Genomic DNA, 13,636 nt, shown 5'->3' with positions numbered 1-13,636 from the left:
AGGAAGGAATTTCCTTTTCACTACATGCCTCCCTCAAACTATTGTGATTCATACAAACTCTTAGACGGGATGAGCACTGAGTATTACTGGTTTTAAATTGACTGGTCGTCATGTAAGGTCCTATCACTGTTAAGTATTTTATGAGAAGCCAAGGTTTGTCTGAGGCACCTCTAATAATAAACTTTCTGCAGCAAATCTAGAAGGGATTATGTGTTTCAAGGAGGAGCTAGCTGCTTGAAGTCAATTCTCTTGTTGAGTCATTTATTCCCTTAATAGGAATTTTCTGATCTGCTGTCATTCTTGTTCACACACTGGGTGTCACTGCCTCTAAAACACTTGTCATTCTTTAATGGAAACAAAATAGTCATTGCAGTCAGAGCCGCAATGTCATTCCACTACCCCTTGCTGCGTCGGCAATAGTGAAAATGACAGAGCGGCTCTCAGTAGGGGTAATTAAAATGTAAATATTGATATTTTATTATTTGAAATTACTTTCCAGTGCGGCATTTAATATCTCTCCATCTGTGCAGCTCTGTTTAGCGGTCACTTTAGTGCAGCTCTGGGATGCCAAGCGGCGGCTTGATCCCCGTTATGTCAAAATGCTTGTTGCTGCTTAATTTTGATATCTAATTAAGTGGAAAAGTACAGTCCACACTGTAATCCATGGCATCTTAACCAGCTGCTTGGGTATATTTAGAATTAATCTCCACTATGGAATCATCCTAATGTATGCAATTAAGAGTCTGCCGATGGCTAATTAGGTGTATTAGAATCAGGCAGCTTCCTTTTTTTCTTTCTTTCTTTTTTCTCCCTCTTTTTTTTTTCCTCTTCTGTGTGTGGAGTGTTGTAGACTTAACATACAGCCTCCAGAGATTATCTTAATGGTACATACACAGTCAACTAGGCAAACTTGGAATTTCACGTTCATGTAGGAGAGTATGTGTGACTCTTCCCACATAACCAGGGAGACTGTAGGCATCAGCGGAATTTGTTGTCATCTGCAGCACATTAAGAACATCAGCTAACCACTAGAAAAGTTGGAACAATTGGGAAGAAGGAGGAAGGTGTGTAGGACAGTGTTGTTTACTGGCCTGGCAGAGAGCGAAAGGGTATATATACCCAAAATGTTACAAATGTTGTTTTTCTTTGGCTATGGAAAGAGATTTTAGCTAGCTCAGCACATGCAGGGTTAACACAGATACAGTGATTGTCTCATAAGCATGGTTGTCTCCATATGCTAATACATTCCAGTATTGGATTCAGATTATTAACATGATTGGGGAATTCCTGGAAACCTGACTTTGCCTGATGGAAAGATGGAGGGAGCAGGGATTGCCATAGCTCTCAGTGAGGAAATGGCTTTCCCAGGAGAGCAAAAGGCAAACAGCAGTGACCCAGCACTGAGGAAAAGCACTCTCAAAGCATACCCATAGAGCTTATTAATAAAAGGCAGCATGCATTGAATGCACAAGAAATTCCTTCTTTCTGTGAGGGAAAAAAAAAAAAAAACCAAAAAAAAAAAAAAAAAAAACCAAAAAAACAAAACCCAGCCTACTACCTAATAATCCAATAAAGTTGGTTTTGAAGCCTAATGTGCACCAGGCTGAAGAAATGGAAGTCTGAATTATCTTGATATTCCCAGTCTGCGTGGGCAGGTGTTGGGAGGCTGCTCCATACAGACTGATGCGAGCAGTACCTGAACTAATGCTGATGGTTGATATTAGCTCCGTTAGGGCCCTTTCTCAAGTGTGTTCTTCTATTTTGTTTAGTTCATTAAAAATTGGAAAGAAAAAAGGGAAGAGGGTGGGCTCCTTTTGTTTAATTACGTGTGACGGTAGTTTCATTTCTGCTAGCTGAACTCTTTGAAGGATCTAGGTAAGGCATAAAGGCATACAACACACAGGATATGTACGTAGAGCGCTGACTGTTCTGAAGTGAACTATGTTACCATGTTCCGAATTGGGCTTTAAGAGGGATTCAGCAGTATTCAGGGTACTTGTTTCTCATCTATATAGTTGCCTTACAAATGACAGAATGTAGTTTCTATTTTTTCACCCACAAGTCTGGCTTTAGTGTACCCATGCTCAAATACACATGTCCACAACATATTGAAGGAAAATTAGTGTGGAATCAGTATTTATGTTGGAGATATGATTGGTCTGGTTTTTTTTAGATAGGCTCAGTGAAAGAAAACAATCAGGTTCAGGGTTCAGGAATACAGCCCTGCTCCATTTTTTCCCATGCAAATATCTGGACACACAGGTGGTATATCAAAATATGCCAGACATCTTAAAAAGTAAATTTCATACAATATGCTGTACCCCAGCCACAGGCTTTTCAAGTCAAGGGGCAAAGATGATTTTAGGAGCACACAATGTCATGTCATTTGCCTCTGCTATCTTCAATAAAAGGACAAAAAGGTCCCCATAGTCTTAACCAAACCTTGTTCAAAGGTTACTATTTAAACAACTCAAGAGTTAACTTTAAGTAGATAAATCAGATCACATATGTATTGCATTGGAAAGACAACCCTCAGGAATCTGCAGGTTCATATTGCTGACCTTAAGGAGACCTACAGCTACACTGGGCCATATTGGGCTGCTAGTCTGAATTATATAACCTTGTCATTGTCCATATCTAAGAATTCTAAATCTCACTGCAGAGAAGACAATGCACAAGGAGTGCCAATCATCTAACATACAGGAGAAAAAAAGAAAGCAGTTTACTACGTACCAGGTATTCCTCTGTTCTCAGAACATCTAGTGATAAATCAAAACCTAAGTGTTTGGCCTGGCTTTTTTTTAATAGATGGTTGCTACGAGTTGCAGTAAAGCTGTTTAAAATTGTGGAATTCCCAGTGGTAAAAGCAGACCAAAGGGAAAATCAAGTATTAATCTGTTATCTATTGTCTTATATTTTCCTTTTTTCTCTGTGAATTCTGGAATAATAAGTGAAAATTAATGGAGTTAAAGAGTACAGTGCCTCAAGCCTTATGTTTCTAGAAATGCCATGATAAAGTACTCCATTCACAGAGGTCTAATCAAATCTGTTGTGAAGCAAAGGTGACTTACCAGGTTTTATAACTTTAATATTTTACTGCAGAGTATTAGCAACTGAAGGTGGTTATGTGAAGTCAGGCAGATGTTCTTAGTCAGTCACATTGTCCAGCTCCTTTCCATTACTATTGCTGAAGGAGCAGCTCACAAGAACTTGTACTGTGGCTAGAAATAAGAAATGTAAAAGCAGCTGCTTAGAAACATTTGCGTGGTTAGAGAGGGGTGTCTGATTTAAGTCCTGAAATCAATTTGAACTATAGCGAAATACATCTCACTATATGCCCTGGGAAGAAATGACAAACTTAAATTGCTCCTGTTTAGTGTTATCATGTAAGGTTTCACAGGGTAAAAGGCAAACCAGAAATATTTCCAACTAGTATTTAAATTACATTAACACCTTTTTGTATAGCTTGAGTGAAAGGTCATGCTAGACAAGCAGCATCTTCACTGTTTGTAAATGTCTAATTTGCTGCTTTTAAATTGCTGTGAACTTCACTTACTTAGCCCTGCTGAATGAATCCAGTGTTGCAAATACTTCTGACAAGGGAATATTTGCTTAGTGAGAATCCATTGTTCATAATGGATTGAGAGAGACGTGCAGTGTGAATGCATTTTTATTGCCATGCCATCTCTCTGCTGTTGTTTCAGTGAGATGAAAGTAGCATTGTGATAAAAGCCCTGGGTTTCTTAGTGCTCATTGTGGCATTTCCCATCTTACTGGTAGGTGTTACTGAAAAAGTGCTTATCATAGACATTTTTTCATGGTATAAAATATGGGGGAAAATATGTATATTTTATAAGGACCTGGACAAGCAAGAATTAGGAATACAAGCACACTTAAATAAAACACAAGGAAGTGCACAGGCTTGGCTGAAGACATCCCAGCGCTCTCCAAAAGCATTTTGCTTTTTATATTTGAGTCAGAGCAATTCTTGGGCACCTCTGTGTATGCAAGTCAGATCTTCCCTCTCCCCCAGCCACACAGCTAACAGATGGCAGTCACAACTTGTAGCACAGAGAGCGCTGCTCACAACAGAGCTCTGCTGTAGGGGCAGAAGGAGATGCTATGTGTAGCAAAGCATTGCTCAGGAAAAGCAGCAGTTTTACCTTGCAGAAGTTGTTGGATGAAACTGATTTCTAAACAGAACTTTAATTGTAGCGCATCAGTTCTAAATAGCTTGGAAGCTGAATCCCACAAATGGCATCATTTGAGCCTTTGGCTGTGTTTCTCGTCAGTTGTAGTTTGTGCTTTTGGAACTTGATTTGTGGTTTTCAAGTTGGGGCAAATACCTGTGCTTTTTTGTTTTGTGACCTGACCTTTCAATTTAAAATTCTTAATTATACTTAAATTTCAGCTTGTGCAGTTATTAGCCCTTTGACCAGAGGCTCCATGAGCAAATGGGTATTAAAAAAACAGGGAAAAAGGAGAAGGAAAAGAGAAAGATTGAAATAATGGATTCACCCTGGCATAATAAGTTGTATCTGTTTCTGTTCCAGCTTTCACCAAATTTCATCCATAATCTGTGAAATATGTTTGGTGATTAGTGAGAGCACTCTCCTTCTGTTTTACGGTTTTCATAACCAGTGAAATGTCTGTGGGTCTTGATAGTTGATTTTAGACTATTGAGTATTTTGAAATGCAATTAAATCTGATTTTTTTCTTGGATTAATATCATGAAAGGCCTCTCTTAGATCTATGTAGTAGACTCAGTTCTAAATGTAGGCTTAAAAAAAATGAATCATGACATTCCCTTCGTTGGATATCTGAGCATAATAGTAAGGGACGGACAGGCTTTCCTTCAGCAAATACCATGATCACGTCTAGAAAATACTACATAGCCTTAGCAGGAATTTAACTGGCCTCTGTTGATATCCCTGAAAGCCAGACAAAGTTGTATAGTGCATCTGGAAGCACTGAGTGTGTGCCAGGAAGGGAGAGGAGGGCAAAGTGACAGCTTTACATCTGAGAGGGCACTGGACTAAATCTGATCTTGACATGAAGTTTCTTTACATTCACTTCTGCGAAGCCAAAATAAGCCTTTGGCCCAGTGTAATTTGACCATGAGGCCACGCAGTCTCTAAATATAAAGGGCTGAAAGAAAAGTTTTTTTTAAGGGTGCTTCCAGTACCAGTTTGTTCTTTTGATAGTGGTGACTATACTTTGTGTCTGAAATAAGGAAACTGCGCTTGAAACATCAGTATCCATAAAACATTTAGAAGAAAGTTAATCTATCAAAATTAAGTGTAAATAATTTAAAAACCCAACTCTGACATTTCAACTGTGTAAATATATTGAATCTGCAACACGCTGGTGAACATGTCATTTTCAAGCACAGCTTTGATTATAAAAAATGTAAATGAAGATATCTGAAGTGCCTGCCAGGGCAGGCGAGAGGAATATTTCACTCCTAAAGCTAACAATCACAAAAACAACTGGTAAAATAAATGGGAGGTGATTATCAGAATTATCAGAAAAAGCAAGCATCTCCCAGATTTGCCAGCAATTTCATACCTGGTTTGATTAAATACTTGGATTTCTAAACACGTAACAAAGGAGGGGAAGCTCCTTCTCTTCAAAGTGACATAAACCAGGATTCAAGTCCAAGTAGCCTTCTTTAGGCATCACATCAGATTTTTAAGGCTGAAAATAACAGTAGGGTAAGTCCACCCACTGTATTTTTTGGTTTCATTTTCTCCGATAGTTCTCAGAGTGCTGTGTGCAAGGCACAGATCTTGCTTTGGCACTTGACCATCTGCAGCTGCTTCACTGTAGCCCCTAGTGAGTTAGTGGCCATGAAGTCCATCTTAATGAAGTAGAGGAAAGGGTCTTCAGGAATATAAAAGATTTACCCTGCTTAGCATGGAGCTGTGTGCGATGTGAAATAGAGAGCAAGTGGTGCATGTGCTGACACTTGAAAAGATCTGTGGTTTAAGCAGCCCTGTTTAAGAGACTATGAACTGTGTTTGGAGCTGGTTTGGTGTGCTGCAGAGCGCGGTCAGCTCCCCGCCTAGAATAAAAACGATAAGGCCTTTTTACCTATTTGTTTCTGCTTCCTTTGAGCTTTGGGTTTACTGGTATGCAAAGGAAAAAAAAATCAAGCATATGTTCGGTTGCTCAATCAACCTTTTCTCAATCCACACTCGGTGATCTCGGCAAGTCATTACTGCATAATTACAATTTGAGTGTGATACGCTGTTTGTAGAAAAGTATCTATTTTTAGGTGAAAAAATGCTACAGACCCTGAAAGGATGAGAAAGGGGGAAAAAAAAGAAGAAAAACTGTAACCAGCAAATCAATGCTATTGTTAACTGATATTATGAGACACCCCATAGATTTATGATGCTTGCGTTCAGCCACATAAAACCCACACTGAAAAGAATGCCTACCAGGGGTTAAATTCATATGCCTGTGCTGCAGCCTATTTCTGTCAACACTCGGCTCAGGAAATAAACATTTATGCTTTCTGAAATGAAAGTGTATTTTTGAAGTCTAGCAGTCAGATATTTTTTGCCCTTCACACTTTCAAATGCTTAGCCTTTTTTGTAAGTTGACTGCAAAGTGCATCAGTTTGCTAGGCACAAGAAAAAAAGGGAATAAAATCTTGACAAGTGCCCATGGCATCATTGTCAAGCACACGAGTGTCTAGTAGAAGATGGCAGGAGGGTTGGCACAAAACATGCTTCCTTCAAGCTTCTTACCTGAGGGGTACCTGACTCTTGAGAAGCCTTTCAATCCTTCCAAATGACGTTGCTGCAAACTGTCATCCGGTTTATTTGAAGCGTGCCGCATCTCAGATAAACACACTATTTAACTGCAGGTCAAGGTACACAGTCATCCTCCTAGCAAATGCCTGAGATATGTTAAATGGCATTGACTTGGGGAGGGAGATGGAAAGAGATCAAAGTTGTCACCAATATGGTACATGCTAAAGGGGGAAAAGGTGCACAACATTGTATTTATTTAAAAAGCCATTTTGCAGTTCTACATTTAAAACAATGACCTGCAAGACTCTTAAAGACCCACACAATGCACAGCAAATATCAAAACCACACCATCACGCATCATCTTGTGGCAGTTTGGAATGATTTTACAGCTGAGACTGGAGAGGCTAACACCCATCCAGAAAGCTGGAACTGTATTTCATCGGATTTGGAGGCTTCTTTAAAAAAAGTTGCATTTTAAAATAGCAGATGTCCACTTGACACAGAGCAAGGTCAATCTAAGGGATTCATATAACAAAAGCTTCCAGAATCAGAGCCCAGTTTGGCATGAAGTAAGCATTTTCTGCAAAATCAAAACAGAAACAGATTAATTACAACTTGATGCAGTTTTACATTCCCATGAGGGATGCCTTTAAAACTTAAAACATGCTTTCACTGAGCAGGCTTTCAAGGGAAAGTTACTTCAATCAGGAAGAGAATAATCATGTTTATTTGATTTATTATTGGACAGCAGAACAGTGCAGTTTATATTTGCAAGTTTTTCTGCAACGTAAAAAATATCCTTCTGATCTCCTTATGTGTCTTATAAAAACAATTAGTATATTTACTGCACCAGAATGCAGATTATTCAAGAGTGCAGTGCCATAAATTATAGGCAACCTCCCATTTTTCCCCTCTCAGGGCATATGTAATTTCCTTTGACTGTGGCTCATAATAAGTGCTATTGAAAACTAGCATTATTTGTTAAAATAAAAAGCAAAACAACAAACCTGTATTAAAATAGATAAAGAAGTTGGGAGTTTTCAGGGAAAAGAATAAGAGTAGAGGGGAATTGCAGGCTAAACTTTTTTTTAATCAGACTGATTTTATTGCTTTTTGCTTAATTAAACTACTCAGAAGTGTGTGAAACATTGTTATACCTGAAAAATTGTTAATTTGTAAATCACAGGGACAAAAGGGCTCCACTGCAACCTTAAAGTTTCTATGCACGTAAATGTCAATAGAGTGCCTTCTCCATCATCAGCACTAAATTCACATTGATGCCTCTTTTCTTCTCTGTATTGATCCTTCCATGAGAACGTAGATTTGTATCTGTTAATTAATGCGTCCTGAAACAGCGTTTGTATTAATCAGGCAGATAAGAAAAATTGGATGCCTGCACCCTCATGACAACCGTAAAAGTGCTGGCCCTGATAAAATCGTGGATGGACCTCAATAAAAAAGTTCCTCCTTCCACTCAATAAACTAATCATCCTGCTTTTAATTATTCGGCAGAAAGATGTGTGGAGATCGGAGAATGTGTAAATCTATTTACTAACAGCAGTGTCTGGGAGGGAGAATGGGGCTGTCACAGGACGGTGCTGCAGGCTACATTCCCTGTCCATCTGCTACCACAGAAAAACTGGTTCTTGAAAGAGGAACAGAAATGTTGAAGCTACTTGAAATAATGAATTCCTCCCTATAACCTTTCAAATGATTATTTCTTTGCCATTTCCCTCTTACTTATTTTAATCACAGATGTGTTATTTGCCATTGTCACCTCTTCAAGGCTTTCCTGTTGTTGGCTCAGTTTTTGTTAGGGTTTGGGGGTTGTTTGTTGTTTTTTTTAAGGCAGAAAGCTACAGTTCTATCACAAGACTCAAAAGACAGTAAGAGAAAATGAAAACAAATAAGGAGGGGAGAGAAAAATGAGAGAGCATGCAGCCAGTTTTATGTTTCATTTTTTATGGATGCCTGGTGGTTTGGATGTGGGGTTTTCTTTTTTATTGTATTAGTTTTGCTGCTTAGTGCTTATAGAGAAAATCTTGTTTGGAGCTGATGCCTTGCAGATCTGCTGGTTTATGATATATTCCTGCTTGACTGCAACTCTCAGCTTTCAAAACAGAAAAATACATTTAAGCGTAATTGAACGCCAAAAAGAATGTTCTTACAGCAGGAACCCTGTCAGAGGACATGTAAGCAGCTCCATAAACAACTAAATGAAAGCCTCAGACATGTCTTAAGACCCTTTAAGAAAAGCTTGACTAATCCCCTTTGATGATTTTATTAAGTACTTGTGGATGATGGTGCCAACTGGCAAACTACTGCATTTCACCAGCAGTCCGGGAAAATCACTTCCTCTCCTATACTGTTCTGTAGCTCCTAATATGATTGGGATATTAGCAGTTTGATATAATAAATTAACAGGTTCTGTAAACAAGGGTCTGAAAAGGTAAGACAGTAAAGATGTTTGCCCTTAGTGATCCTATTAGGAGAGACAGCGGGAAGAAAAAAGAGGAAAAAGCAGGAGTTAAATTCATTAAGAGGCATTTATTCAAGTTTTGGTTGCCCTCAGAAAAAGGATGGTGTGACTGCTGTTCAGATGGCAGTTTAATATGCCACCCTGTTATTCCAACAAGCCTAGGAGAGGCAGGAGCCACTACAGAAGTAATTAGCATCTTTTCTGAGGAGGGTGGGTGTTACTTCTCTTTTCCCTGAGGCTAAAGTTCAAATAGAGTTTTCCTCTTTGTGATAATCACCTTAATTCTCTTAAAACACCAAATCTTCCATTTTTAAAAAGTGTTGGGTTTTTTGTTTTGGTGGGGTTTTTTTTCTCTCATAAATTATTTTTCTTGCATATTATGGTCATGATGAACAAAAGCCATCAGATGCACAACCTCAGGTTTTAGAAGTAAGCATGAGTATTTCAGAACAAATAAGATATCATACAAATCACCATGTCACTGCAAGACTCCGCAAGTTAATATGATTCTTACAGAAAGAGCCTGCAAATTCCAGCTTCTTTATAACTTTGTGTGTTGATTAGAAAATATTTGATTTTACTTTCCTGGAGTAGGATGGGGAGGAGAGGTACAAAATCATGTTTTATCACAATGTAAATCAAAAAGAGGAGCAGATTTCTGACAAATCTAAATGTGCTGAATATTTTTCCTGTTTTTCTTATTTTCCTATTCAGGATTCTCCACTTTGTCTCTAGCTGACCAGATGAGCCTTCTGCAGAGTGCTTGGATGGAGATTCTGATTCTTGGTGTTGTATACCGGTCACTTTCTTTCGAGGATGAGCTTGTATATGCTGAAGATTATATTATGGATGAAGACCAATCCAAATTGGCAGGCCTTCTTGACCTTAACAATGCCATACTGCAGCTGGTGAAGAAATACAAGAGCATGAAGCTGGAGAAAGAAGAGTTTGTCACCCTCAAAGCTATAGCACTTGCTAATTCAGGTTGGCAGAGTGGCATAATGGTTGCTACAATTTTATTATGTCACTTTTCTTTCTCCATAATACTTTCTGCATGCTTGTCTTTTAAACATGGGATTAGAATAAGAAATTGCTAATCAGACCTTAGTCTAAAAGGTGACAAATGCAGCACTTCAAACTAGGAACTTTCTGGTTCTAATTGTGGAATATGTTCCTAAGGGAGTGGAGAATATTGCACTGTACAATTCAGAGAGTATTTTACAGGCAAAGATCCCTCAAATTAATATAGATGTGTTCTCCTAAATCCACTCCATAATCCAGACAAGTCTAATCATAGCAATTAAAACAAACAGAAAGGAGACATGAGAATATGCTGTATACGTTCTCTTTAAAGGCAGCTACTGATCTATCTGCTAGGGTGAATTCAGGGAGAAGGGAGGAAATTCTTTAATCTCACAAGGACCACACCTTACCTTAGGGATCCTCCACATTTATGAGAATGCTTCTGCAAAAAATCATTACCTGTGTGGTGAGTGTTAAAAATTTCAGAAAGAGTCTTTTTTTCCCTACATTTGAATTTAAAAGTGCTGAAGCAGGGAATACTGTCAGATACCTAAAAAATCGTTGGTGCTTTGTTGTTTTTCCTTTTGTGTCTCCTTAATGCTTTGTTATGGTCTTAATTCCCTTTTAGAATTTGCATAAAGTTCACCATAGATCCCTCTTTAATGACATGCCGATCATTAGATACCTGTGTGTCAATAACATGCTCTGATGCTATGTTCCATTGACAGTCACACCGTGCCCCTCCATCTGCTTTTGTTTTGACCCTATCTTTGAACTTTATCTTGGTTGCTGGCCAGTAGTTTTCCCTTTAATTACAAGAAGGAAACTGTCAATAAAATCTGTTAAATGGGATGCAATGAGTGGCTTGAATGGGCGGATGGCTATTTGTTCAAATTCTGCAGCATTCAAGGTATTGACAGTTTGTTTTCTGGGGCCATATGTGACGATCAATCTCAGGCTGGGCTCAGCCGCGCTGAAAAATGAAAAACCAGATTGCTTTTGCTTACTTGTGGATGACGACTTGTGATTTGGCGCGGTCCGAGTGAGATGAGACCTTCTGCCCAAATTACCCTCTTGAGAGCCAGGACGTGTGACTGTTTTTAGAAATAATTTTTTAATTGATTTTGTAATTAACAGTTCATCTACAATATCGATGCCTGGATCCTCAGATTGATAGGAGGGAAATTGTTTTCAACAATGAAGTTGTACTTTCCTATTCGTCTTTGTAAGACGATTTAGCATTTTTAATTGGAAATATCATTTGGAAACATGCAAAGCCAAAATGCTTATTAGTTTCTTTGTCAAATATTCTCCACCTCACTAACTCTGCTCCTAGTTTTAGAATATTATCTTATTTCCAGAAAAAACAAAGTGCTGAAATGCCTCAAAGATCAAAATTATTCTTAATTGAAGATTTATTTATCATTTTTGGCCATTGTAAAATAGACACTTGAGGATGTTTTGCAGCCACAAGGATTTTTTGCAGAATTGGTCATGCTTAATGAACAGAAAAAGAAAGTTATTTGGAATTATGAGTTTTTATTTATTTTGACTGTGTAATTCAAAGATTGAATTAGAAATATTTATATAGTTCACTTGATAAAAAGGACAAGGGGCTAGAATATAGAGGTACGGTGTTAAATACCACTCGATCCACCCCACAAGAAAAAGAGATGTTCACTGTTTAAGTAACAATAAAAGATACTGCTGCCAGGAAAAGTTTAGTCATATGTTGTGCACAGAGTGTATCAAAATCATCTAGCTTCATTAACTTCACTGGGAATTACAACCAGGATGCTGTCAGAGATAAATACAATTCAGCACACTAAAATTCAAGGCACATTTAAATGAAAACGTTTCCTTCCCTCATCTTAAAATAAAGAAAACTGCTGTTTTTAACTGAAACCATTGCAAGGGGCAGTTCAAAAGCAGCCCAGCCATTTGACTTCCGTTTCAGCTGAATGTTTTCACTGCTGATATTCAACATTTAAGCTTCAGGTTGTATATGCAGCAGGTACCAAAATTCTATCAGCTGTAGCTATGCTAACCTGTAGGTGTAAAATAGCACCTGAAGAATTACAGCCCATCAATGAATAGCAGACTCCTAGTGTTTTAATTTACAAATGCTACTGAAATGAAAGTAACATTGAGATCAAAGAAAATTAGTTTTTCTCCTTTTTCATGGAAAAAAAACAGAAATAGGTTATTTCGACATAACTAGGAACTTGGTTAATGTAAATACAGCTACATAAAAAAATAAATAAAATGCCATTACGTAACGGTGTTTTAATCCACATTTTAATATCTTCAGTTGCTACATCTGCTTTCTTTCAAAACTTCCACTATTTATTTTTCTAGTTTAAAATATATTAACCTTTTTATAGCCATAGAGAGGAAGGATGCAGTATAGTAAGACATCTTGGGTGTTTCAGACATTTTTGCCATATCTGCACTGCCTAGAAAGGTTGCCAGGTTGACTCTATAAACAGTAGAAAAAGATGGGTTTATAGCTCTGTATCTGTGTTAGTGATTTATGATACGGTGTCATAGTACTTTCCCAGCTGGCGTATAGAAGCAAGAAAAAAGAAATTGTAGATTGCCTTCATATTGATTGTATTTTGTTTGGATAAATACCTCAAACTTTGTTTTGGTCAACAAATCTCACTATTGTGTGCATTAAACCCCCCCAACTGCTAACTTTTCTTTAGGCCTACCTACTTGTGCAGCACTCAGTCTGAGATGATCCTGCCATTTGGTGTCTAATAGGTGGGGAGGAAGAGCTGTTTTCCAGGGTGATTCTCTGACAGCCGTTATGAAATGTTCCCTTTGCAGGGTTGGCCAGTGCCATGCTACTCCTATCAATGTCCAGAAATGCTTGTAGGTTTTGAGTGGAGCGCATATAGCATCTGAAAAGTGTAAATACACATGCACAATACTGAACGGCATAGACATTTCAGTCCTGTGTACATTAAAGTCTATATGGGTCTGATTTCAACAGTCACATTTACTATGTAGTGCTTAATATTAGGTTAGTTTTAAACATCTGCATTGATTCGATAGTAATTAGTACAGCCTTACTCCAGAGAAGTCCCTCTCTGTAGGGCATTGCCCTTATCCTGTCAGTATTACAAGTTCCTTCCTTCTTTCTCTACCTTCTCTACATAGAAACAGGTAGGTACCTTGAAGCTGCAGCTTCAGGCAAGCTGGCACCAATGAGCACTTTGTTTACCCACGCAGAAAATCAACTTTGAATGGTTTCCATTAACATGAATGTACCGATTACATTGTTCCTCGTGTGTAAGGGAAGTGGAGATACTTACAAAACAGGTGTGAAGCTTACACCAGTGCACACACGAACATGGGAACGGTCCAA

At 38.2% G+C, this 13,636-nt stretch overlaps 1 protein-coding gene across 25 annotated transcripts in view; it reads left to right on the top strand.

Annotated features, from left to right (window-relative positions):
- Positions 1 to 13,636, top strand: part of ESRRG (estrogen related receptor gamma) — a 405,523-nt gene that overhangs the window by 380,883 nt on the left and 11,004 nt on the right. For all 25 annotated transcript variants that reach the window (XM_061348551.1, XM_061348560.1, XM_061348565.1 and 22 more), the window contains one exon: positions 9,955 to 10,224. In XM_061348551.1, coding sequence (XP_061204535.1) covers positions 9,955 to 10,224 — 270 coding nt within the window. The remainder of the gene's footprint in view (positions 1 to 9,954; positions 10,225 to 13,636) is intronic.

This window comes from Neopsephotus bourkii, unplaced genomic scaffold, assembly GCF_033783945.1.
Source record: "Neopsephotus bourkii isolate Nb327-2 ecotype Australia unplaced genomic scaffold, CSIRO-AGI_Nbou_v1 NB_360, whole genome shotgun sequence".
NCBI lineage: Eukaryota > Metazoa > Chordata > Aves > Psittaciformes > Psittacidae > Neopsephotus > Neopsephotus bourkii.
Note: the sequence above shows the minus strand (reverse complement) of the source record. Positions and strands in the feature narration are given on the sequence as shown.